This window comes from Amblyraja radiata, chromosome 1, assembly GCF_010909765.2.
Source record: "Amblyraja radiata isolate CabotCenter1 chromosome 1, sAmbRad1.1.pri, whole genome shotgun sequence".
Lineage (NCBI taxonomy): Eukaryota > Metazoa > Chordata > Chondrichthyes > Rajiformes > Rajidae > Amblyraja > Amblyraja radiata.
The window spans coordinates 66756542-66783173 of record NC_045956.1 but is presented as its reverse complement, the minus strand read 5'-3'; the positions used below and the strand labels follow the sequence as shown (position 1 = coordinate 66783173).

Sequence of the window (26632 nt, the reverse complement as noted above, 5' to 3'; positions counted from 1 at the left end):
TACAATGCCAGAAATGGTGGTGGAAGTGGACATGATAGTGGCATTTAAGAGGCTTTTAGATGGGCACATGAATATGCAGGAGATGGAGGGATATAGATCACTGTGCCGGCAGGAGAGGGATTAGTTTAACCTTGCTTCGTGTTCAGCACAGGTATTGTGGGCCACAGGATCTGCTCCTATGCTGTACTGTTCTATGTGCCACATGGCCAGAGTGAAAGTTGATTCCGAGTTAGAATAACAGATGGGAAGAACGTATAAAGAGATTTCAGACACAGTTGCCTTAAATTCACAATATTGATTTAAGTGACTTAAACATGTTTATCAAATTAAGTTACATTCTCTCTTTTTGATGTGTGAGGCTGTTGAAGCTCTTCATTTCCAGTTCTCCCAGTAATGAAACCGAGGAAAATTTAAATTTTGATGTTGAAATGTAAATCTGTTGATCGATAGTTTGTGCAGCGTCATGTTTTAGTGTACTGCTTGATTTTAATGAAAATTAAATCAATACCAGAAATTCGGGATTAGAGCATGGTTCGAGAAGTCTACAATTTTCTTTCCGAGTTCCTCAATGAATCCAGTGTATGCATGAAGTTCCCAGATATCTCAGTATCAGCCAATAATGTGCAACACAAATCCAGATTTCCATGTGTGATGTAGTAGGCCAGTGTAGGATTTTAATCTGCCCATGTGTCTTACAGTTCCTCTACATGGCTTAAAGAAGACACGTGGGTGGCACTGTGGCACAGTGGTAGAGATGCTGTCTTACAAAGATTGCAGCGCCAGACGCCCGGGTTCGATCCCTGGTGGCTGAGATCTTATTGGTTTATAAAATAATGATGGGCATAGATAAAGTTAATAGCTGCAGTTTGTTCCCCAGGGTAGGGCAGTCAAGAACTAGATGGCATAGTTTTAAAATTAAAGGAAAATTATTTAAAGGGGTCCTGATGAGCAACATTTTTACGCAGCAGGTAGTAGGTAAATGGAATGAGCTGCAAGAGAAAGTAACATTTAAAAGGCAATTGGGCAGATGTATGGTAGAACAGTTTGGAGAGATATGAGCCAGGCACTGGCAAATGGCACTATCTCAGTTAGGACACCAGGTCAGTATGGATGAGTTCACTGAAGAGCCTGTTTCTGCACTGCATTATCTCTGCTTCTCTACTGAACAGAGATAACAGAGATACTGGAATTCCCAACACCACCAAGGCTGGTGTTGGGAATTAATCTCTGTGAGATCTCCTTTAATTTACTTACTCTCCTTCATTTGTGAAACACCAACCCTCAAGCTGGCAATATAAGATGAACCCCACCCCCTCCCATCTACACTAATCACCTGATTAGACGTCTCCACTGATCACTCAATCGTACACCAGACTCAAATGCACTGATTGCCTGTGGCATTAGAGGCTTCTCCTTCCAGCACCTACCACCCCCCCCACAACTCTTCCATAAACTCCTCTGGCCTTGGATTACTTTCTTGTACCTGACCTCAGCACAATGGAGGAGTAAAGGTAATCTCCGAGAGTCATATAGCATGGAAACAGGCCCTTCGGCTCAACTTACCCACGCCGACCAACATGCCCTATCTAAATTAGTCCCACCTGCCTGCTTTTGGCCCATATCCCTCTAAACCTATCCAATCGATATATCTGTCTAAATATTTCTTAAACATTGCAATAGTACCCGCCTCAACTACCTCCTCCGGCAGCTTGTTCTGTATACCCACCACCCTTTATGTAAAAACTAAAGTTACCCCTCAAGTTCCCAATAAATGTTTCCCCCCTCACCTTAAACCTAAGTTCTCTGGTCCTCAATTCCCCAACTCTGGGCAAAAGACTTTGTGCATTTACCGAATCCCTCCAGTAATGTTTTGTGGGTTTTGGATCACAGGCTGTACTGAATCATGTTGCCCAAATGCTGATTAATATGCTTATCCAGGCATGAAAGAAATTCATAGAATTGCAGCAGGGTCAGCAGAGTGCAAGAGTTATCCAGCTTGCCTCTCTCCCCATAGCCCTCTGCATTTTTTCCTTTTATTTCCCCATAGAACTATTGAAAATTCTTATTCCTCATATCTGTATATTCTTGATTCTCATCACTTGCTATGGAAAAAATACCTTTCAAACATTTACCTTCATTCTTGTCACCAAGTTCTTGATCCTTCAGTCAATGGGAACAGGTTTTTTCCTGTCTGTTCATGATATCAATTCAATCTCTTCCTTTTGCTCAGAGGAGAACTATCTCCACTTCTTGTATGTTCATGCAATTAATGTCCGTAATCCTTGGAATAACTCGTTACTCTTTCCTGCACCCTCTCATAGGTCATCACATTTTTCCTGAAGTGTGCAACCCAGATCTGGACACATAACTCCAGTTGCTGTTGAGCCAGTGATTCATGGAGATTTGGCATGACTTCCTCGCTTTTACACTTTCATACTCCGCATCTCTATTTATAAAACCCAGGATTCAGTGTTGGCTTCAACCACTTCCACGAATCATGTAAATGATTTGCATACACATATCTGTTCCTTCATCCTGCATGGAGTGGTGCCCTCCAGTTTAAATTGTCTCTCCTTCTTCCGATTCAAATTTAATTTTTTTTCTGGATTAAATTTCACCTATCTAATGTTTGCTCATTCTGCCAGTTTGCCTATATCCTTTTGAAAACTATTATTATTCTCCTCAATTCATTTTGCTTCCAAGTCTAGTGGTGTCTGAAAATTTGAACACCCTGTACACCCAAGTCCAAGTCATTCATATATATCAAGAAAATACTGTTCTGACTCACAGGGAGCATTATTGTCATCTTGCACCAGTCTGAAAACCTACCATTTGCAACTGCTTTCTATTTCCTGTCACTTAGTCCACTTTCTATCCGTAGGATTAATGCCCCTTTTTGACATGACTTGTTATCAGCCGCACATAAAGCATTTTATGAACCTCCTCTTAAAAGTCTGCATATTCATCAATTGCATTTTGTTTGCTGACTTGCTCTGTTACATTATCAGAAAGCTCAAGCTTTTTAAGGTGGATTTACCTTTAACAAATCTATGCTGACTTTGGATAATCAATTCACAATTATCCAAGTAACTGCTAATTCTGTAAATTTTTGTTTTCAAACCGCTGAGGTTATAAATTTACTGGCCTGCTGTTGCATTTGTAATTTTCCAAACCTCAGGCACCTCTCCCATATCTACAGATATTTGAAAAATTATGCCCTTACTCCCTTAGCTATGCAAGATGCATTCCATCTGAACCGGATGGTTTGTTCATTTTAAGTACAGCTGCATTTTTTGTATCTCTTTATCAATTTTTAAAGCATTAATATTAATTAGGAGACACAAGACTTCAGATGCTAGAATCTTGAGCAAAAAACAAACTGCCGGAGGAACCCAACTGGTTAGGCAGCACCCGCCGAGTTCCTTCAACACTTCATTTTTGGTCAAGTATGTCCACTACATTTTCTGTTGCTAAATAGTTATTTCTAAAGATGGACCTGCCCCCATCCTCCATTATTAGACATCCTTTTTGTCCTTCGGTCTCACTTCTCTCTTTATCTGTTTACTGTATACAACCTGTGATCAGACATGATCACAGTGAACGGCAGTGCTGGCTTCAAGGACCGAATGGCCTACTACTGCACCTATTGTCTTTTGCCTGTGAAATACCTTTGGACTCTCTTTTATATTTGTTGATGTACTCGCATTCTCTTGGCTCGACTTGTTTCACTTTTACTTTCCCTTTAACTTTGTATAAGCAGCTTTGTTTATAGTTGTGTTATCAGCCTGATCCCTTTTTCTGCTTAATTTTGTCCCAGCGTCTTTGATTATCTGGCTTTCATGGCACAACTTCCTAATGGGAATATGCATAGACTGTACCCAAATTATTATTTCCTTCAGGACTGCTCGTAGCTCATTTCCAGTTTTGCTTTCTTATTGAAATTGTTTTATTCCATTTTTCCATTAGAATGAATTATTCTCTTGTTGCCTATTTTCTTTACCTTAGAATAACCTATATTCTTTCTCACAGTTATTAGAAAATCCCAAAGTACTATCATCACCATTCTCTGTGGTCTCCGACTGATATTTGCTCCACTTAGCCTGCTTCCCTCCTCTTTGAGCTGGAAATATACAGATCTATAATGTTCTCTTGAAAACATTTCAAAAATTCCATTTGTTTTTTCTCTTAATTTATTATCATCCTGGTCTATATAAGGATAGTTGATGTCATGATACTCTATGCCTTCTGTACTTCTCTACAACTTCCCTTCAAGTTTGTTCCTCTGTTCATCCCACTAATTGGCAGTCTGTAGAATATTCCCAACCCTGCAATGCCACCTATTTTGTTGTCCAACACAAACCAAATAGATTCTGTCCTCAGTGTTCCAATATATTCTTTCTCCAGAACTGCGTTCTTCAACCTAACCACTCTCCTTTTCACTTACCTATCTCTACTGAACACATTAAGAAATAGTGAGTATGCAATTCTGCATTTTTAAACAGCTATCCATGAGTCCCACAATATCATGGCAGCACAGTGATACAGCTCATTGAGTTTTTACCTCGGCTCTAGTGACTTGAATCCTGATATCCAGTGCTGTCTGCATGATTTTCTTATGTTCTCCTTATGGGTTTCCTCTGGGTGCTTCAATTTTCTCCACCAACCCAAAGACGTTTGGATTAGTAGGTGAACTGACCATTGTAAAACACCCCTGGTAGATATACGTGTGGTGGAGTCTGGGGAGATATGTTGGGAACGTGGGGAGAATAAAATGGTTTTGTATAAGATTAAAGTAGGGTGTTTGTTGGTTAGTGTGGACTCAGTAGGACGAAGGGCCTGTTTCCACACTCTATGACTGGATGACTATTATTATCATAAGAAAGGTAGTTAATTTGACTGTGACTCTCCAACAGGAACTAATTGCCCTTTGTGTTGACACACATACTCTGTAAACTTTAGACCTTGTACTCTTGTTTAGTCTGCTCTTATCTACTACTGCACTATGTTTTGTTCTAAAGCAATCTGCTTCAAGCCAGGGTTGCATGAAGATAGGCTGTAAATAAGGTCATCCAGTGAATGTTTAGAGATCCAGAGGGTGAGAATCTGAACAAAATCAATGAAATGATGGCAGATTGAAAACACAGCAAAAAGAACGTTAAACATTGTAAAGTACAGAGATGTGCCCTGGAAGTCTAGGCTCTGTGAATGAGGAGAGAAAAACGAGTCAAAATCACAATCCTGCTGTTGATTCAGTCAGAGAAAGTGAGTTATTGGAGGATGCAGAATTCAATATTTTGTCGTAAGCTGCAATGTGTTCAGGTGGAAAGCAAAGTACCATTCTTCAAGTTTACGTTGGGTCTCATTATAACATTGCTGGAACCAGAGGGAAATAGCTTAGAGTGAAATTAAGGTGGAAACTTAAAGTGAGAGGCGACAGGAAGCCTAAAAGATCCCTCTTGTCGATTGAACACATATGCTCTGCAAAGTGATCACATCCCCAATCTGCCTTTGATTTATCCAAAGTGCAGTAGATCACATTATGATCACAGAATGCAAGGCACTAGATTGGAAGAACTGATTCACCTGGAAGAAGTATTTGATTTCCTGTTTCTCTCTGGTGATGGAATGTCAATGAGGGTGGTGGAAGTTGCTGAAATGTAAGATTCACTTTGAAGATTCATGTATTTTCTTACATTCCCCTTTATAATTATCCTGAATGCCTGGTTACAGTGGTGCCCAATTCATGGAATGTATTATATGAGGAACACTCAGCCTTCTAATGTTCCCCCGTGATCCCAGTTGCCCTCAAACCCAGCCACATTTTATTGGCATATAAAATTACCCCCCTCAGATCTGTAGTAAACAAAATATAGTGGTGAATTTTATTGACTCAATATTTTAGCTTAAGGGCTCAGTTCAAACAGTTAAAAACATATAAATTATTGAATGTTTATACCGACTTGCAATGGAATGAATAAAACCAAGAACAGCCAAATGCTGCTCTTAGTTAAAGATGTTTTACTCAAACATTACATGAGCTGAAAGTGTTTGTTTCCTTGGTTGTTTATAAAACAGAGTATACTTTTATACATTTAGATGATCAGCCACAGATGGCTGTGGAGGCCAAGTGTCCAGAAGATATTTTTAAGGTAGAGATTGATAGATGTCAATGATTCTTGATTAGTACAAGTGTCAGGGGTCATGAGGAGAAGGCACGAGAATGGGGTTGAGAGGATAAAACAGATCAGCAATGGTGGAGTAGACTTGATGGGCCGAATGGCCTAATTTTGCTCCTATATAACATCACTTTTGAACAAAAGTAGAATTTGTCTATGTTAAACTTAATGTAACTTTTAAAATCAATATTGTTTCTCTGAACAAAGTACACAAAATAGATAAAATATACAAGTGATCTAATTTACATAATGTTGTCTTTTTCGATTCTTTTGTCCAGGAGGTATTTATGGAGGGCAGCAAAGGGGAGTTCAGCCCAATTACCCTGGTGCCCCTGGAACTTATCCAGGGGCACCAGTAACTGGTGGACAGCTGGCTGGACCTCCGCAGAAGAAACTTGATCCTGACTCCATTCCTAGTCCAGTAAGTACAGTACAAACAGTACAATAAACAAAATACTTCATATATTATTATTATCCCCAGTTTTTCTTTGTCTCAATTACATTTTAAGCATGTAAATTCATTAAAATCCCTTGTGTCACTCTTGACAAGCTACAGTATATACAATAATCAATGTGGTCATAAAGAAACTTTGCAACAGTGTCACTACTGGAGCGAAACTGTCCTTATTCTTTCAAACAATTCTGATAGTTCTTCCTTTCTGTTACTCTTGACAGTTACTCCTGGCAATTATGAAATATGAAAAATAAGAAATATTGCCAATTCATCATTTGTTTTGACCTTAGTTTGGGATTTTTAATCTGTTCAGGAGATATCAACTGTCGTTGCATCAAACAGTTTAATTGAAATCTCTCATGACTTTGCAGGCAGGTGTAGCTGTGACCACCCAATTTGGGGAAGATACAGTACCGGTTGTGCACTTAATTTTTCAGCCTCGGACACCTAGTCTGTAGTCAATGCTAAAAGGTTTAGTAGTTCAGGCATTTCCAATGAATCTACTTTAATAATGCTTCCAGAACTGACCTTCACTTGAATGGCTCCCAGTGGAAGCAGCATTGGCTGCAGTATCTTCCAAGTATGGTAGGAGTCTGAGCTCCAATCTAAATATTCCATTGCCTTCAGCCAACAATTTTGCGTCTGTCATACCTGCCAGTCCCAGTCCGTTGTGATTTATTAACAATCCTTTTGGTTCAGTCATTTGTTCTTTGTTGGATGTCTTGTACTTTTATTTAAATGGACAAGGAAAACTTGGTCTTTAGAAAAGGACTGTAAAATAGAATGTGCAAGAGGAGGGCAAACGATGGCTTGGATTTTTCCCTTGATCTTCAGTGGAATGAATTGCAAATGTCTGTACATAGCATATAGAACACCTTAATACAATCAAATGATGTTGAATTTCCAATTCATTTTCAATACCATTTTTTTTATGACAATACTACGATCTGGAATAAGATTTGCATTATTTAGAAAAAATGTAATTTTATGATTCATTAAAGTAGGTTTTACTGATAATCGAAGTTATACTGATAATCAAACTGTTAATCGAAGTTTGAAATTCATTACTCATGTTACTTACCACTGTTTCTTAATCAACTTGCTAGATGCAAGTTAGGTGCAAAGTTTCTGATGGCATTCTAAAGTTGTGGTTACAGGACTCCTGTATGCAATTAGTAGCAGAATGCTCAATACTTAATGCTATCAAACCAGCATATTCCTAAAAGAAGTTCAAAGGACATGTCTGATTTTGAGAATTATTTTTTCAGGCAGAATTTAGAATAGTCTCTTTAAATTGCGCTGAGTTATTACGTGCATGAATTATTGTAAGAATCCTTATTTTATATTAATCATCCACAAAAACAAACATCCCTTCTGATGACTTGCAAGCTTCCCCACATCAACAACCTTAACATGTGTTAATTACCATTTTTCAATGGAACCACATTTGCTTTTACTAGCTAAAAATGGCAGAGCAATGCTATTTTTCATATAATTAACACATTGACCAAGCTGAGGAATATTGCTGTATAAATGGAATCGCAAAGCAAAATATTTTGGATGATAGAAATAAATCACGCTGAAAATACCAAGCAGAACAAGTATAATACTAATACTGAACCTAATACTGAAATGATTATATTTGGAGTAATGGGAGACGGGAACAAATTAAACATATTGCAAAACTCATTTTTAAATTATGGGTTAATAACAGCAAAAAAGCGCATACTTAAATTGTGGAAAAATACAACTCTACCAACGCTTAAAATGTGGATTATAAATATGTTGGACACAGCACACCTTGAAGAAATTAGACTCCTCCTAATAGATAAACAAGACCAATTCTTAACGAGTTGGTCTCCATTTATTGATTTCTTGGATTCATGTGGTGCAACAGTATCGTAAAAAGCAAGTGTTTCAGGTATGGGTGAAAGATGATCAACAATATAAAATCTCATCTCCTAGCGTCGATTTGCTAATCTCTCTCCTGCTCTCTTTACTTTCTTATTTCTCTTCCTCACTATATCTTTTTTATACACACTACACTTTTCTCTACTCTCTACTATCTCTTTCTTTCTTATTTCTCTCTTTACAAAAAAAAATAAAAAAAGAAGTTGTACAGAGAATGTATCATGTTAACATACATTTGGCACCTGAAAAAAGGTACCACTGTATTGTACTTCTAATAAAAAAAGATTAAAAAAAAAAAGAACAAGTATAATCTGTGGTTAGATAAATTGAGCTACTGCAATCATTTCGCTGCCTGTGTCTCAACAGGTGTTGCCTGACCTGCTGACCATCCCCATCATTTTCTGTTTTATTTTTATCCAAGATACATCATTTGGATGTTTTAGCTTTCAGGCAACACATCAGCAGAAGCAAAATGGGTAAGGCTGTCAATCATATCTGTCACCAAAGATGACATTGCTAAGGAACGTATTTTGAATTTGGTAGCAGCTAGCAGAGAAGGCAACAGGCATTGCTTGCCCTGAACCATTCCTTACTGCCTGCAGCTGCCAACTTTGGGTGGTGCAAATATTTCTTCAACATGCCTGCACAGCTTCAACAGGAAATTGAATTTATCTCCCTCCAGCACCCTCCAAATCTTGCCTGAGGCTCTTCAGCTGACATTGATATCTATACCCCCCTGGAAAAACTATGACTGACAACTTGGACCGACCGAATATACTATGAGGAGTCATGACTAGTTTCTAGCAATACTTGGGCTTTATTCAGTGGATTTTATAGATTATCCAGTTCAGTTACAGCATTGATAACTTGATCTGAAATATCCAAATTCAAGGTCATTTTCCGCTATTTAAATAAATGACTTGCTTTATGGTGCATATATGCGTCTAATTGCATAATTAAATATTTTAGGACAACCTTCTGTCTCAGAATTGAGAATAGCCATTCGAATTGCTGCTAAATCTGATTTGGCCAGAGCATTACAAAAAAAAAGTGTGGTTGAAATTTTCTATGAAACTCGGGGAAACAAGATGTTCTTATGGCATTTGTAAATATATCCATTGCCATAGGTCAGCACAGGGCATTGTTTGTTAAACTGCTGCATTGCAACTTTTTTAATTTAGCAGAAATCTCATATGAAATAAGCTGGCCATATGCCATTAATATGCCTCGGGAGTCTCTTTCTGGTTCTGGTAATCTGTGGGACAAAACACTGCCGTTCAGCTTTGCTTCTGCCATTTAGTGTGCCTCATTTTTTGTCTCAAGCATTCTAGTATGCTTCATATTTGAACTCCCTTTTGGCCATTTTTAATATTTAACACATTTGCCTTTTTTGTCTACTTCAAACATTCCAAGGGACCATTTGAATTTATGAAGGTCTATCCCAATTATTGATCATGACATTGAGAGAATCTATGGGTGTGGGGATACAGTATGATCTGACATTGGTTCACATAACGTCTTTGTGCTCTCTATGCTACTTGTTGCAACTTTAAGACACAACAACCTCTGTCTTATAAAGTAGCAGATTTTATATTGGTTAGACTTTAGGGAGACAGAGGGCCCTTTGGCCCATCCTGGTCCGTGCAGACCACTGGGACTATCCTACAGAATTACAATTTGTTTTACTAAAGCCAATTAACCTACAAACCTGTACGTCTTTTGAGTGTGGGAGGAAACCGGAGCATCCAGAAAAAACCCATGCGGTCACAGGAAAAACTTACAAACTCCGTACAGACAGCACCCGTAGTCAGATTCGAGCTTGGGTCTCTGGCACTGAAAGGCAGTAACTCTACTGCTGCGCCACTGTGACAAATCCTGGGTCAACAGCTTGGAAGGCAGCTATGCTCACCACTATACCACCATCTCCATTATACCATCACTATACCACATGTTCTGCATGTGAAAAGAGGTGTTCCTCGAGAAAATGCATTCAGTTGGGTAGATATCAACCAAAAGTTTGTGTATCTTAAAGTTACAGCAAATGAGTTTTTTTTAAATTTATTTTTTTAAAAAATATTTTTATTAGAAGTACGGTAAATTACAATAATACACAACACATATATCTTAATACATTTTTTGTACCGCTTCATTTTTTTGAGCTTTAATAAAAAGATAGAAATAAGGAAAGTAAAGAAAGCGCGCAAGAGTCATGAAGTGCAAGAGATAGAAAAGAAAGAAAAAGAAAGTAGGAACAATCGCTCTATTATAACATTAAACTCCACAGAAAGGGGACTACCAACCAAGTCTGTTTTTGTTGTTTTACCTCCCATTGCCAGGTCCTGATACCGTTTATTTATTTATTTATTTTTAAAATTACTATTGCACCTCATGCTTGTAATAGGTCCATAAACGTAGACCACGTCTTTTGGAATTGGTCTGCTTTACCTGCTAAGAGGAATCTCATCTCTTCCAGATGTAATGTTTCATACATATTTGATGTCCACATTTTTATTGTTGGTGTGGGCGCATTTTTCCAGAATTTAAGTATGAGCTTTTTTCCCATTATTAGCCCGTAATTGAATAAATTCTTCTGATACACGTTTAATTCAGGGATACCTTCCTGCAAATGAGTTTTGATGGTGAGTATAATGAGTATCTTTGTTACGTTACAGGTCTTCCTACCTTCATGATCATATATGCCAAAACTCTTATATAGTCCTACTTTCTGCGATTTGCTCCCATCTTTGGGTGAAGATTGCCTTAATGTAGCAATGTTACAAAATTTTGAGATTTAAAAAAATCAAGTCTGTAATTTATCCCATCAGATAAAGCATAAAAATAAGTTTAATTTGACACCTAATTCACTTTCATATCTCAAGTATTTAAAAAGTTATGGCCATTTTCATACTGGGAAATGAGCATCTTGTTCCCTATTGATTTTCTATGGACATAACAAAAAAGCTGTGATCGTGAACAGTCAAAAGCCCATAACTTTCTTAAAAATTAAGAGAACTGAATGAAATTTTCAGTTATCATAGATTGAAGCATTCTGAAACAAATATAAAATAATCTTACTTGGATGACCTGAAATTAAAGCATATAATTAGTTAGTTACCTAATTGTAGCTAATTTCAGACTTCAATTACTAGATCTAAACATCTATCCATTTCTAAATCCCTTGCCTAAATCTTCTGACTCCAAGCTTAAATTATCTCCTTTATCCTTTAGCAGTGCTACATTCTTTCTTGCTGCCCTTTTGTTTTTAATGTTTGTATAAAAAGTTATGGGGTTTTCATTAACCGACTCATCAATTGGATTTATTGGCCCCTTTTGGCCCTTCTAATTGCCTGCTCAAGTTATTTCCTGCTTGCTTTATATTCCTTAAGGACGCTATCCGAATCTTTCTAAACCTTATATAAAAATTATTTTAAATTTTGGCCAAATGTACAAATTCTTTGGTCATCAAGGTTCCTCCTTACTGAAATATTCCCATCCTGATCTCTGATCAACTGGCCCTTAAAGAACTCCCACATTTCAGATGTGGATTTAGCCAATAACAATTGCTGTCAAATTACTCTTCCAAGCTCCTACCTAGTAATGCTGTAATAGCCTTATCCCAATTTAGTACCTTTGCTAAAGGTCCATACTGACCCTTAATCATAACTATCATAAAACGTGTAGTTGTGCTCACTATCCCCAAAATGCACTTCCACTGAAACACCACTCACTTGGCCAAGCTCATTTCCTAATACAAGGTCCAGTATGGTCTCTCCTCGAGTTGGACCTTCTACATATTGTTTCTGGAAAACGTCTTGGATACACCAAACAAATTTTGCTGTCCAAGCCCTTTGAACTAAGTCCATATTCGGGAAATTAAATTTACCCACTTCGAAAACACTTTTGCATCTCTCCCCAATCTGTCTAATAATTATTCCTTTATCTCCAATTGGCCTCTGGGAGACTGACAGCATCATCTCATGACATTGATTGCACCTTTCTTATTTTTGAGCTCAATCCATATTGCCTCAGTGGATGAACACATTATGCCACAGTGACCTTCTCCTTAATTAGTATAGCAACTCGTCGACATCTTTTAATTCCTTCTCTAACACATCTGAAAAATCAAAACCCTAGAAAATTGAGCTTCCAGTCCTGTCCTTCTCGCAACCAGGTCTCTGTAGTACCATAGTCCCAAGCATTAATCCAGGCTTTATGCACAATATTCCTTGCATTGAAATAATTGGATTTCAGACCATCAGTTTCACCATATACCTTAACTTCTCTCTGCCTATCTTTCCTTTGAGACTTAAGGGCCTGTCCCACCAGCATGTGATAGCATGCGTCTAGCGCGACCAAATGTGGTTGCTTGAGGCGTACGGCCTTGCGGGTCCGGTCCCATTTCGATCGCCGGAGGCGTATGGAGTTATGCGGGGCTGGTCCCGACATCGCGCGGGGCTCCAAAAATCTTGCACTGTTTCGAAAATCCCGCGCGACAACGGCCTGTCGGCCTGCAGCCACATTGAGGCCGTACGCAGCGCCTCGACGGGCGTACGCAGCGTCTAGATGACGTATGCAGCGTCTCGATGCCGTACGCAGCGTCTCGACCCCGCACGCAGCGTCTTGACGGCGAACGCCTAGCGCGTGGCATTGCGCGATGACGTCACCGCCCGGCGTACCATTGTGTGATGACATCACCCGCCCGACGCCGTGCGACGTCCAAATTCAGTTGGCCTGCCTTCTGCCCAGCTGATTGGTGAGTATGATGTCGGGACCAGCCCCGCACAACTCCAGACATCTCCGCGGTTGGAAGTGGGACCGGCCCCGCGAGGCCGTACGCCTCAAGCCACCACGTTTGGTCGCGCTAGATGCATGCAATCGCATGCTGGTGGGACAGGCCCTTTATTAGTCTACCATCGGCCTTCCTGTCAGTCCTTCCATTTGCTGACCATCTTTTCTGCATCTCAACCCCCTGCCACTCTAGTTTAAACCCTCTTGAGTATCACTAATGGAATTTCTTGCACAGTTATTGGTCCCCCTCCAGTTCAGATGCAACCCATCCATCTGTACAGGTCACCTCTATGCCAGAAGAGATCCAAATGATCCAACAAATTAAACTACAGGCGATGGTTTAAAAAAAAAAGACACAAAGTGCTGAAATAACTCAGTGGGTCAGGCAGCATTACTGGAGAATATGGATAGGTGACATTTCAGGTCGAGACCCTTCTTCAGTCTGATTGTGGTTGGGGATATATAATAGTCTGTTCATATTTTCTTGATTGGAAAAGTGCTGACAGTTTTCCAGTAAATCTTCTTTGTACAGTGTCTCTCTTTCCCTGTTCTATTCTGGAGACTGGGACTGCTCACACCAGTCCATGTATGGTCTATGCGTCGGGTAGAAGTTTACTCCACGTACTGCTGATCAAAGACAGCGAGGAACACCAAGCGGCACAGAGCTGGAAATGTACAGCATCTAGCCTGCATTGGCCATAGACTAAAATGGTCATCGTTCCCACCACGTCTGCACTGTACCATCTAGTGATCCCATTAGCATCCACTGAATTTCAAACCCGTATCTAACCAATTTGTTTTGGTGGTTGGTCCATTAAAGTGTTCACAAAATAGCTTGCAGCTATAAGCATGTGTCAAATACAAATAGGAAGTTGTTTACAGACTAGGCATAATCTGAATGAACAATAAGCAGCTTGATATTTCTGTTTATACCCGATTGCCCTGAGCACACGATTATGCACTTGGGGACCAAACAAAATGCTTAAGTTGCCAAGCTGGTCTGATACAGGCAACACATTTTGCACTCATTGCAAAAGTAAATCTACATTTTTAATGACACTTTAAAATAAGGATCCAGAGAAATGTAAAATGTTGTTTGCCTTTTCTGAAGCACAGCCAATTCCTGTTAACATTCTTAACTGATAAAACATTTCAGAATGAAGTTTCTGTATTCTGTCAAGCAGCACCTCACAAATTTAAACTCCCATAATTCTTTAACTCTTGGTGCACCAACTAATATATTACAGTATAGATGAAAGATTCATAAATTTTCCTTGGTGGCCTATAGTACTAATATGGAGTTTCTTCTCCATTAATAGTCTACACACACAGAGTGAATAAACCACCACTGGCACAGTTATAAAACTTAACATGCTCAAATAGTTACTTGACATCATATATCATGAGAGTGCAAGCTGAGAAAATAACCCAAACTTCACATCTCAGAAAATAACCCAAACTTCACAGGATAATGCTCCAATGACAGTAAATCTAATCGACGTGCAAATCTGCTGTTATGCGCATTTAATGCAGTTCAGAGAAGCCTAAAGCTAAGAAACATTGGGTATTGTGTTCATAATTGACCAAGAATCCTTTGCCAGCTGTGAAGATCAGCAACCTGCCTTCAGTGTTAAAAAAAGACACAAAGTGCTGGAGTAGCTCAACAGGTCAGAAGGCTTCTCTGGAGAACATGGATAGGTGATGTTTTGGGTCAGAACCTTCATCAAACTGATTTTAGTAGGAAGAAGGAATGGCAGCTTTCTTCCACCCCCGCCATCTGTACAATCAGTCTGAAAAGGTGTGTTGGGTAATAGGTTGATATAGGTGAGAAGATTGGACAAAGGCCAGAAATGAAAAGACAAATAGTGTGAGACAAAGGGATTGAAGTGTTGTAAATTGTTAAGCTGGAGGAAGGAATGTAAGTGGAAAGGGAGGGGGAGAAATATGTGTGAGTCCAGGCGGAGCATGGGGGAACGGAGGAAGAAAGGAAGGGGGAGGGTTGAGGAGAAGAAGGAAGAGGCGAAAGGTTTTGTAGTTACCTAAAATTGGAGAATTCAACGTTCAAACTGTTGGGTTGTAAGCTACCCAAACAGAATATGAGGTGTTGTTCCTCCAGTTTGACTGTGGCCTCACTCTGGCACTGGGGTAGTCCCAGGACAACCAGGTTAGTATGGGAATGGGAAGAGGACTTAAAATGGTTAGTAACCGAGTGATCCAGTGTGCCTTGGCAGACTGAACGCCAGTGTCCAGAGAAATGATTGCTGAGTTTAAGCTTGGTCTCACCGATGCCCAGGAGGTCACATTGGGAATGCCAGATGATGTAGATGAGGTTGGCGGAGGAGCACATGAACCTTTGTTTCACCTCGAAGGACTACTGGGGGGTTCCCTGGATGGAGGTTAAGGGAGGAGGTGTTGCATCTCCTGTGGTTGCTGGGGAAAGTACCTGGGGAGGGGGTGATTTAGGTAGGTTGGGAAATGCGAACCAAGGAGTTGTGACGGAACGGTCTCTGCAAAAGGCAGAAAGTGGTGGGGTTGGGAAAATCTGTCTGGTGGTGGAATAATTTTGGAAGTGTCGGAGAATTTGGAGGATGATGTGTTGAATGAGGAGGCTTTTAGGGTGAAAGGTGAACACCAGGGAATCTCTATCCTTGTTCCATCAGGGGGGAGGGGAGGCGAAAGCAGAACTATGGGGCACAGAGAAGATGTGGGTGCGGGATCCATCTATGATGGCAGGGGGAAAACCATGTTTACTAAAGAATTAGGACATCTTGAATGTTGAGGGTCCCGAGCCAAAATGTCTACTTATCCATATTCTCCGGTAATGCTGCCTGACCTGCTAAGTTACTCAGCATTTTGTGTTTAAAAAAAATTAAAAAATCTGTAGATGAAACAGAATTGCTGCCTTGAGGTCAATGGAATGAATTTCTGAGGTGAAGTGAAATGCACTACTCAAAATGGATTTCTTTCTAGCAATTGTCTTACTATATATTTGTAGATCTCTCTGGCTGTTAGGCTATACTCGAGCTTCAGTGCTTTAATTAGTCAGTGAAATCAAATTTAGGAAATGGAGTAGGACATGTTGCTATTATTATTTGTCACCTTTAGAGTGACTTAGGATGAATCTCTAGGCATATATAGATTCCTCATAGTGCAATGAATTTCATATTTGGCTGTGAAAAATTGGCAGAAACATTGTGTGGCATTCCTGATGATATTTTACCACTCAGATGGGGAGATCAGAATGAAATAGGGAAAAAATGGCATTGGTAAAACCACAAGCTAATCACAGAGCCCAAACCATAAAGATGGAATTTGAGGTCATCCAAACCCATATTGGTAAGTAAAATCGAATTGATTTATGGAATTTGTTCCCAAAACATGGATTAAAAATCCAGGAGTCCAATGCAAAGAAATGAAATTTGACTTGCTCAATCTCAGCAAGACATTGTTATCAATCATTTTTACAGAGACTTGGAGAATATATTATGTTGATCATAGTGAGTGCCATTACCTCTGATCTTTGTCTCTTTTGCAATTCATAGAATTTCCTTACAATTTTGTCTGTTTCACCGGAAGAATTTGATGTTATAAATCAATGAGAAACTTATTGTGTGCTAATATTTTCAACATGATCTGTACAATTGCATCAATGGTTGTGGATTTCTTTTAGATCCAGGTCATAGAAGAAGATAAACTTCGAAGATCAGGACAGCTTTTTGCAACAAATTCTAGGGGACAGGTTCCTCCACTCGTTACCACTAAATGTGTTGTACAAGATCAAGGTATAGAAATTTGATTTCACATTGATGAATTAATGAAGAGATTTGTGGTTACTTGCTTACACTTTACAGTCATTAATAATCTAAGAATTGATTTATCCCTACTTGATAGAATTGTATTGTGCACAAAATATCTGAATAACTCAGTCAAACATCAGCATTCTCTATTATTAACAAATGTTAACTAATCTGTTGCCTTGCTTCTGATTACTTGCTTACACTTCACAGTTGATAACAATCGAAGAGGAGATTTATCCCTACTTAATACATTTGTATTGCATAAAAATGTTGAACTGTGAAGTACAATTTTAAGGGAAATGAGTTTATACATTATAAAATAATGCAGTACAAATATTTTGATTTTGGCTTAAATGAAAATTAAATTGTTGGAAGGATACAGTCAGGCAGCATCTGTGAAGGAAATAGACAGACGGCATTTCAGGTTGGGACCCTTCTTCCAACAAAGCTTTTTCAGCCATTATATGTCTTTTATATTTGCTCGTTCCCTGGAACCTCAATTTTTTTACTTTGAGTGGGAAAATGTATACAATTCTACTCAATTGGGATTGTTTATTAAGGGACAATCTGTTGGGCAATATCTTGTCCCTCGGGCTCCTCCTCGGGCTCCCCCTTTTTCCTTTCTTCTCCCCACCACCCCCCATCAGTCTGAAGAAGGGTTTCGACCCAAAACGTTGCCTATTTCCTTCGCTCCATAGATGCTGCTGCACCCGCTGAGTTTCTCCAGCATTTTTGTTTACCTTTGATTTTCCAGTATCTGCAGTTCCTTCTTAAACATCTTGTATCTCATCCTAGGTCAGGCTGATTAGACACTCATTAGACACCAGTAAATTGGGATATTATTGGCAAAAAATGGAAGAAAACCATGCTGCTTGGAATGTTGTATTTATAACAAACCAAAGGCTGTAACAAAATAATCTGAAGTAATTCATACGTTCCTTTTCAATGAAATAATTTGTTCATTTATTGGTATTACCTTTTTTGTTCTACTACACTGAAATTGCAAGGAAGTTAATCTTGTATAACTTTGCTAACCAGATACAACTTCCTGTCAGCCTAATTGGTACTAAAACAGTTTTGACCTTCGGTAATGATTGAAATAGTTGATTTCGTACTGATTATCTTGCAACATTCAGCATGATGCCCAAAAACGTTGCAGCTATAATTTGACTATGCGTGAGGCAAAGCATTTTAGGAAGTCAAATTGGGGTAGGACATATTCAGCAAATGCAATGGAAGGGTGCTTAGGAGTGTTGATGAACAGAGGGAACTTGGGATTCTAGTCCATAGTACCTAGAAAATTGCACCAAAGGTGGATAGGGTGGTGAAGAAGGCATATGGAACGCTTGACTTCACAGGTAGGGATATTTTTTCAGCTTTACAAGACACTGTAAAGAGGACACTTGGAGTATTGTATGCAGTTCTGATCACCACAATATAGGAAGCATGTGATTGGGCTGGAAAGTGCAGAAAAGATTCACTAGGATAACTGGAGGACTTTAGTTATGGAGAGAGGTTGAAAGGTCATAGGTGATGGGAGTAGAATTAGGCCATTCGGCCAATCTAGACTTCTCTGCCATTCAATCATGGCTGACCTGGCTCTCCCTCCCAACCTAGGTTTGTTTTCCCTGGAGTGAAGGGGTGAACTGACAGGTATATAAACTTATGTGGGCATAAAAGGGGAGATAGTCAGAAACACTTATCCATATTAGAGGAATAGTAAACAAGAAAGCATAGGTATAAGATTGGAAGTGGGAATATTAATAAGGAATTTACAGTGAGAATATGACTAATTAGTGTAGTGTAGATGGGCAACAAGGTCAGCATGGATAAGGTGAGCTGAAGGGCCTTCTCAGTGCTCGACAGTTCTGGTTCCATTACATCTAAATACACCGTAGGAAGCAAACCACATTGGCCCTAATAATCTATAAATATTTTGTCCATATATTACAATAATAACATCTTCCAAGATCCATTTCACAAACCGACTGGATGCACATGTAGATCATATTAATCTGCCAATTATTGAATATTAAGAAATGGCTTTCAAATCTGTACTCGTGATGATTGTTCAGGTATTGCCCTGACTATAATGAGTGAGAGGACAAAGATTTAATAGGAATTTGAGGGGCAACGTTTTCACGCAGAGGGTGGTGGGTGTATGGAATGAGCTTCTGGGGTAGGTAGTTGAGGCAGAAACTATAACAATGTTTAAAAGCCATTTGGACAGGTACATGGATAGGAAAGATTTATAGTGAGATTGGCCAAATGCGGGCAGGTGGGACTAGTGTGGATGGGACATCCTGGTTGGCATGGGCGTGCACAGGTCCCGAAGTACTTCCTCACTGGCACTTTAATGATACTCTCAGTAGGACGTTTAGTGTTGCCCCCTCTCTAGTAGGATCATCTGCACATTGCTTGCAAAACATTTCCTGGGATTATTTAACAAATTATGCCCTATTCAAGCCCTTTGCATTATGGCAGTCCCGGTCAATATCAAGGAACTTAAAATCACCTAAAATTGTAATTCTTCATCTTCTACTTCTCCGGATCAAACTCACAGGTTGTAGACATATGGGATTAAAATAATAAAGCAGCACGGATTTAATGTGGCACCTAAATCAGCTGAAAGAACCCGTTGCATCTGCCTCTGTTGTATATCTTAACCCAAATTATCTAATTAGAAAAATGTAAAGCTGACCCTGATACTGTTTTGCAGTGGGGCAGTGTTGTATCACTATTTATTTTCTGTTGACACATCACTAGCAAAATTGTTTCTAGCCGAATATTAGACAGACAGTAACATTCAGAGTGATTCTTTTTCCAATTCTAATCCTGATTATAATACCAACAGAAAATGTGTTATCTGTGATATACACATCAGCACGTTATTCATATGGTGGCAGTTACATGTAAAAGAATAATGAAGCACTCTTGTCTTTTAACTGTTGGCTTGTTATCTCACCTCTTTTTGGCTGTAGGAATGTTTTTGATGAGTTTTTAACTTAATCGTAGCTATTTGCCACTTTGATTTGCGGAAGGAGATGGTAATGCAAGGACTAATAATTAATGACCACACGGAGTGTTTGAGGAAAGGTTATGTTTGTTGACATGCTGGATTCTGACCTCGGGAGTACAGGAGATCTACTAACACTATTTCATGTGACTGTCCCATTGTACACACTCTCAACATTTGGAACAAGGGGTTACCATTAGTCATTTGCGGAGGAATGTTCAGATTTTATTTTATTTATCTTTTAAAGGAAATGCAAGTCCTCGTTTCATTCGCTGTACAACTTACTGCTTTCCAAGCACAGCAGACATGGCCAAGCAGTCACAGATCCCGTTGGCAGCTGTCATCAAGCCCTTTGCAGCCTTGCCAGCAAATGAGGTAGGCGAATTGGGCGAACAATGTGGTAAGATGCAATGTCTAGGAGGATGTCAATCGACTCTGTGGCAATAATTAAATCTCTCCACTTAATTATTCGGTTTAATTTTTCAGAAATTTGAATCTAACTTTATTAGAGCCAGCAGGGGAAGGAATTAGTTTGATGAAGTCACATTGATGATGAGCAACACAGCTAGGAAAGTGTAGTCAATTAGGTTGTGAAAACCCCTGATGTGGAGATAATATATTTTTGAACCAGATTTCATTGGATGGTGCTGCTGAGCGCATGTGTGCCTTCTGTCCCAATCTCCTGCATGGCTCATCATTGTCATAAAATCACCGCTAGAGATTAGGTACTGGTATCACTGAAGCACCATGAAATGAGTGGCTCAGCAACCAAACGCTGGTGAAAATGCTCCCGATTAGTGAAAGCATATTCAGTAGAAATTAGAAGGTGTTTGAACAGCTTACAGTCGATTCTCAAAATACAAATTTGTTTTCCCATGTCCCTTTAGCAGTGAAGGAAGTAACCAACTAGCTATATTGGTGGTTTCCAATGCAGCCAGATTGATATCCAAAGGAATGGATCCTATTCTCCCAATGTGGATTATAAAAATATAAATGACTCCTTCATAGAATGTGGAAGAGTACAGTACAGGCACTTCGGCCCACTATGTCTAAGTTGTCTTCATCAGTACAAGCAAATGTTTATTGTCAGGAGCTGTGCACAATCTTGTAAATGTCTATATTATATTATGTAGGGGTTGTGCTCTGAAGTTTGGACGTAGATAATATTAATCTTTGCTCTCAGGTATTTTCTGTTTTCATTCAAAGCAAAGGTTCATTCAGATTTTTTGAAAGGAAAATGAGGCTGCTCTCATTAGATTAAAAAATGCATTCTAATACCTCAGTTAATATCTGAAATGTTAATTTAATGACAATATATGGGTCTGACAATTCTTTCATCGTAGTTTAGCATCAGAATTTTACTCTTAATTTCAGGACATACAGAGGAGGCCATTGATGTGAGCTGTAATGTAATATAGATAAATTGTACTTTAAAAGCATATTTAAGAACACGCATAACCTTCTGAAACTGAAAGATACATATTAAGACGTGCCCAAGTTCACATGCTACCTGAATTTTACATTTTAGTGACCTCCTGATTTTCCCTTTAACAGCTGGAAATGATCATCCCTTTAACAGCTGGAAATGTGACACATTTTGTAATGAAGACATCAAAATTGGTGTAAATGGGGTGTGTCTGTGGCCAATTTTAAAGTCTTTGCATTGAAATAGGATTCTAATCTTGGCTTAATTGGGCAGCATTTTGTGGAAATTTGTGTGAGCGTTTTATAGTTTGCATACAGAGCCTGTCACAAGTTCATCCATACCAAGTAATGCACACAACATGGATATTCTGCCTGCGTTTCCCTGAAAGATTTTGTTAGTTTAATTAAGATAAAATCCCTCCTCAGTTTTCTTCATATAATTTGACAGTGAAATATGTCAAGATTCAAGAGAGTTGATTGTCATGTGTCCCGGATAGGACAATGAAATTCTTGCTTTGCTTCAACACAACAGAATATAGTAGGCATAAATAAATACAGAACAGAACAGATCAGTGTGACCATATACCAATGAATATATATATATATATATATATATATATATATATATATATATATATATACACATAAATAAACAGATAAAGTGCAATGGGGTATTAATGATCAGAGTTTTGTTTGAGATGAGTTTAATAGTCTGATGGCTGTGGGGAAGCAGCTATTCCTGAACCTGGATGTTGCAGATTTCAAGCTCCTTCTACCTGAAGGCAGCAGGGAGATAAGTGTATGGCCAGGATGGTGTGGATCCTTGATGATGCTGGCAGCCTTTTTGAGGCAGCGACTGCGATAGATCCACTCGATGGTAGGGAGGTCAGAGCCGATGATGGACTGGGCAATGTTGACAACCTTTTGCAGTCTTTTCTGCTCCTGGGCGCTCAAGTTGCCGAACCAAGCCACGATGCAACTGGTCAGCATGCTCTCTACTGTGCACCTGCAGATGTTCGAGAGAGTCCTCCTTGACAAACCGACTCTCCGTAATCTTCTCAGGAAGTAGAGGCGCTGATGAGCTTTCTTTATAATTGCATCAGTGTTCTCGGACCAGGAGAGATCTTCAGAGATATGCACGCCCAGGAATTTGAAGCTCTTGACCATCTCCACCATATAAACAGGACTATGGGTCCACATCCTACCCCTTCCAAAGTCCACAATCAGTTCCTTGGTTTTGCTGGTGTTGAGAGACAGGTTATTGTGCTGGCACCATATGGACAGTTGCTCGATCTCTCTTCTATACTCTTTGACTCGTATCCATCAGTGATACGTCCCACAACAGTGGTGTCATGAGTATAGAGTGAGTACAGCAGGGGGCTGAGCATGCAGCTTTGAGGTGCTCCCGTGCTGTTTGTTATCGACGTTGATACATTTCCACCAATACGAACAGACTGTGGTCTGTGCATGAGGAAGTCGAGGATCCATTTGCAGAGAGATGCGCAGAGACCCAGTTCTGAGAATTTGGTAACCAGCTTGGAGGGGATGATTGTGTTAAATGCCGAGCTGTAGTCAATGAATAACATCCTGACATATGAGTTTGTGTTGTCCAAGTGGTCCAGAGTGGAGTGGAGAGCCAGCGAGATCGCATCCACCGTTAATCTGTTGTGGCGGTAAGCGAACTGCAGTGAGTCCAGGTTTTTGTCAAGGTAGGAGTTGATTTGCGCTATGATCAACCTCTCAAAGCACTTCATCAAGGAGATCACAAAAGATCATTTTTGTGAACAATTGGAGCCATTTCAAATTAGCAATGTTCGAAAATGGAATGCAGAACCAACTAACTGATTATGCTCTGGTACTATTATATTGCTAATTGATAGGAAGGATTTTGTAGTTTATCTGTATCATTATTTCCATTACGGTGATAAGAAACACACTGAACAACACTTACAGAGCTTATAGCGCTTTCTATTACTTTTGAAAAATGAATTATTTTTACTGCTGTAATTTGCAGAAATGCATAAGTTTGTCTTCAATGACCAGATTTAATTGTATCCCAACTAAGACCTGGGAGGTTTAATTAGTTTCTTAATGATATCTCGAGTATCCTTCTTCTGAAGTGAATTGAACTCCGTAACTGGAATTTTTGCAATACTGTAAAAAGATATTTCCATTCTACTTGGTCAAATGCTTTTTCTGCATCTAATGAAATAATTGATAAGTCTTTTATCGTTTTATGTGAGTACATTATATTAAACAGGCGTCTCAAATTGTTAAACGAGTGTCTCTTGGGTATAAACCCAGTTTGATCAGAATATATTTATTAACGTATTTACTTGATCTTCTTGCCAGGGTTTTAGCTAATATTTTCTGATCTGTATTTAACAGGGCAATTGCTCTGTATGATCCTGGGTCTTCCAGATCTTTATCTTTTTTGGGTATAAGTGTGATAGTTGATTCGGCTAAGGTTTGTGGTAGCGTCTGTACTTTAAATGCGTGTATATAAAGGTTATGTAAACGCGGGGAGATTACCTCGTAAAATCCTTTATAAAATTCATTACTAAACCCGTCTGGGCCTGGTGTTTTGCCATTCTTCAATGAATTGATAGTCTCTTCCATTTCTTTAATTGTAATCTGTGCTCCTACTTCCTCTCGTTCCACCGCATTAAGTGTCGGAAGATTATAGTTATCAAGGAAGTTTGTAATTTTTCTCATTTCTGTTGTTTTTTTTGTTGTATGTAAATGTTGATAGAATGAGGCAAATCATTCATTAATATCTTTTGGAAGTGTGAACAGTTCACCTTTATCTGATCTGATTTTTTGAATAGTATGATCCTTTTTTTATATATATAAGAGGGAGTTAGATGTGGCCCTTGTGGCTAAAGGGATCAGGGGGTATGGAGAGAAGGCAGGTACAAGATACTGAGTTGGATGATCAGCCATGATCATATTGAATGGCGGTGCAAGCTCGAAGGGCCGAATGGCCTACTCCTGCACCTATTTTCTATGTTTTCCACTTTTCTCAACTGACATGCTAGAAGTTTATGCGGTTTGTCGCCGAATTCAAAGTTTTCCTATTTAGTAATTTGAAATAGCCTGATAACTCTTGCAGAGAGAATTTGATTTAGCTTGAATTTTAATACTGCTATCTTACTATGTTTATCCATAGACGGATCTGTCGCATTTTCTGAGTCCAGCTGTCTGATCTGTTCTTCTAGTTGCAAATGTTACATTATATTATTTTTGTTTTGATATGCTTGATATGAAATGATAGAACCTCTGATAAAAGCCTTAAAAGATTCCCATAATAACAAGGGCAAAATACCTGGCATATCATTGGTCTCAAAAAATAATTCCATCTGTTGTTTTAAATATATACAGCAATCAGGGTTAGTTAGTATTTGGGGATTAAACCTCCAGAACGATTTTTTATTGTACATTCCTTCTAGTTTTAGGGAGAAGGTTAGCAGGGAATGATCGGAAATAATACTATTATGGTATTTGGAATTAGTTGAAAAAGGTATTAATTTTGTGTCCACCAGAAAATAGTCAATGCGTGTATAAGTTTTATGTACGGATGAATAAAAGGAGTATTCTCTTCTGGATGGATTTGCAATCCTCCATATGTCTGTTATATTTGTATTTTTTGTAGACGTATTTAGAAGTTCGCTAGATTTTGATTTTGTGTTGTATCTCTTTTGGTGTGAGGATTTATCCAAGTATTGATCCAGAACACAGTTGAAATCTCCCCCGATTATCAGGTTTTGCTGGGTGGAATCTGAGATTATAATTAAACATTTTGTTAAAAAATTGTGGGTTATCAAAGTTGGGAGCGTAGATGTTCACCATAGCAAGTGGGGTAGAATATATCTCCCCAGATACTATGAGGAACCTACTGTCTTTATCTGCTAAGGTGGTTTTATGTTTAAATGGTATACCCTTACGGATTATAATTGCAGTATCTCTGGTTTTGGATAGAAAAGAGGAGTGATATATTTGACCAATCCAGTTAACCTTCAGCCTGATATGAGCTCGATCTTTGAGGTGCGCTCCTGTAAAAATATTATATCAGCATTAATCGATTTTAATTGGGCAAGAACCTTACCCCTTTTAATTGGGTCATTAACACCCCTAATATTCCAGCCACAAAATGGAATTCCTCCAGTTTTTTTCAGAGGGTCATCTTGCATTATAGTTTACATGGATTCCCTTGTTTCAGATGGGGCAACACAATAAATAACCTTCTGGATGTTGGGTGGGTGATCACAATTTCTAAACCCTGCTGGTATATCACAAGAAAAAGTGCCATATGAAGAAAAAGTGAAAAAAGTGCTAAATAATGTAATTAATACAAAAAAACAGCATTTAAAGATACTGTGTGTGCAGCCCACCCCCTGGTGGGAAATTTCAAGTGAGCCTCCGTGGAGGTTAATTACAATTAGCTCTGCCCCTTACAAAGTAATATTGCAAAAAAGAAAAACCGGACTAAACAAAATATTATGTAAACAGAAAAAACAGAACAGGACTAAATAATTTCCTCCAAGAGGGTTACATTTCTTCTTATAGCGTGCCTCTAAGTGGGTATTTACTATTTAAATACCCTATTTAAATTAAAAAGTCTTGCTTATTGATATTCGTATGTTAAATACATAACCGGTTAAAAACCGTCAGGCTTGAAGGGGTTAATTGAAATCTCCAGCAGTCCCACCGGCAGAACGAGAACTCTCTCTCTTTCTCTCTCTCTCTCTCTCTCTCTCTCCTCGCCTCTCAAACCGCCATCACATATTCCCTCTCGCTCGGACCTGGTAATTGCTGGAAATTCCAACCCCACCCCCCATCGGATAGATATTAAACATATTTTAAATGTAAACCAATAGATTGACCGTTGCCTAGAATTCGTAAATCTCGTAACTATTAGGTAGATTAAAATAAACGGATTAGTATCAGGTATTAGGTTAAAATAAACGGTTTAGTACGTTTGTTAGTATTTTATGTGGTAATAATAGCTTTAGTTATATAATTTGTTAGTGTATTATATCGTTACCATACGTTTAAATTGTTTTAA

General features: G+C 38.8%; 1 protein-coding gene across 2 annotated transcripts in view; it reads left to right on the top strand.

Moving 5' to 3' along the window:
- Positions 1-26632, top strand: part of sec24d (SEC24 homolog D, COPII coat complex component) — a 150639-nt gene that overhangs the window by 28930 nt on the left and 95077 nt on the right. For both annotated transcript variants that reach the window (XM_033023499.1, XM_033023504.1), the window contains exons 6-8: positions 6455-6597; positions 17000-17111; positions 20390-20517. In XM_033023499.1, coding sequence (XP_032879390.1) covers positions 6455-6597; positions 17000-17111; positions 20390-20517 — 383 coding nt within the window. The remainder of the gene's footprint in view (positions 1-6454; positions 6598-16999; positions 17112-20389; positions 20518-26632) is intronic.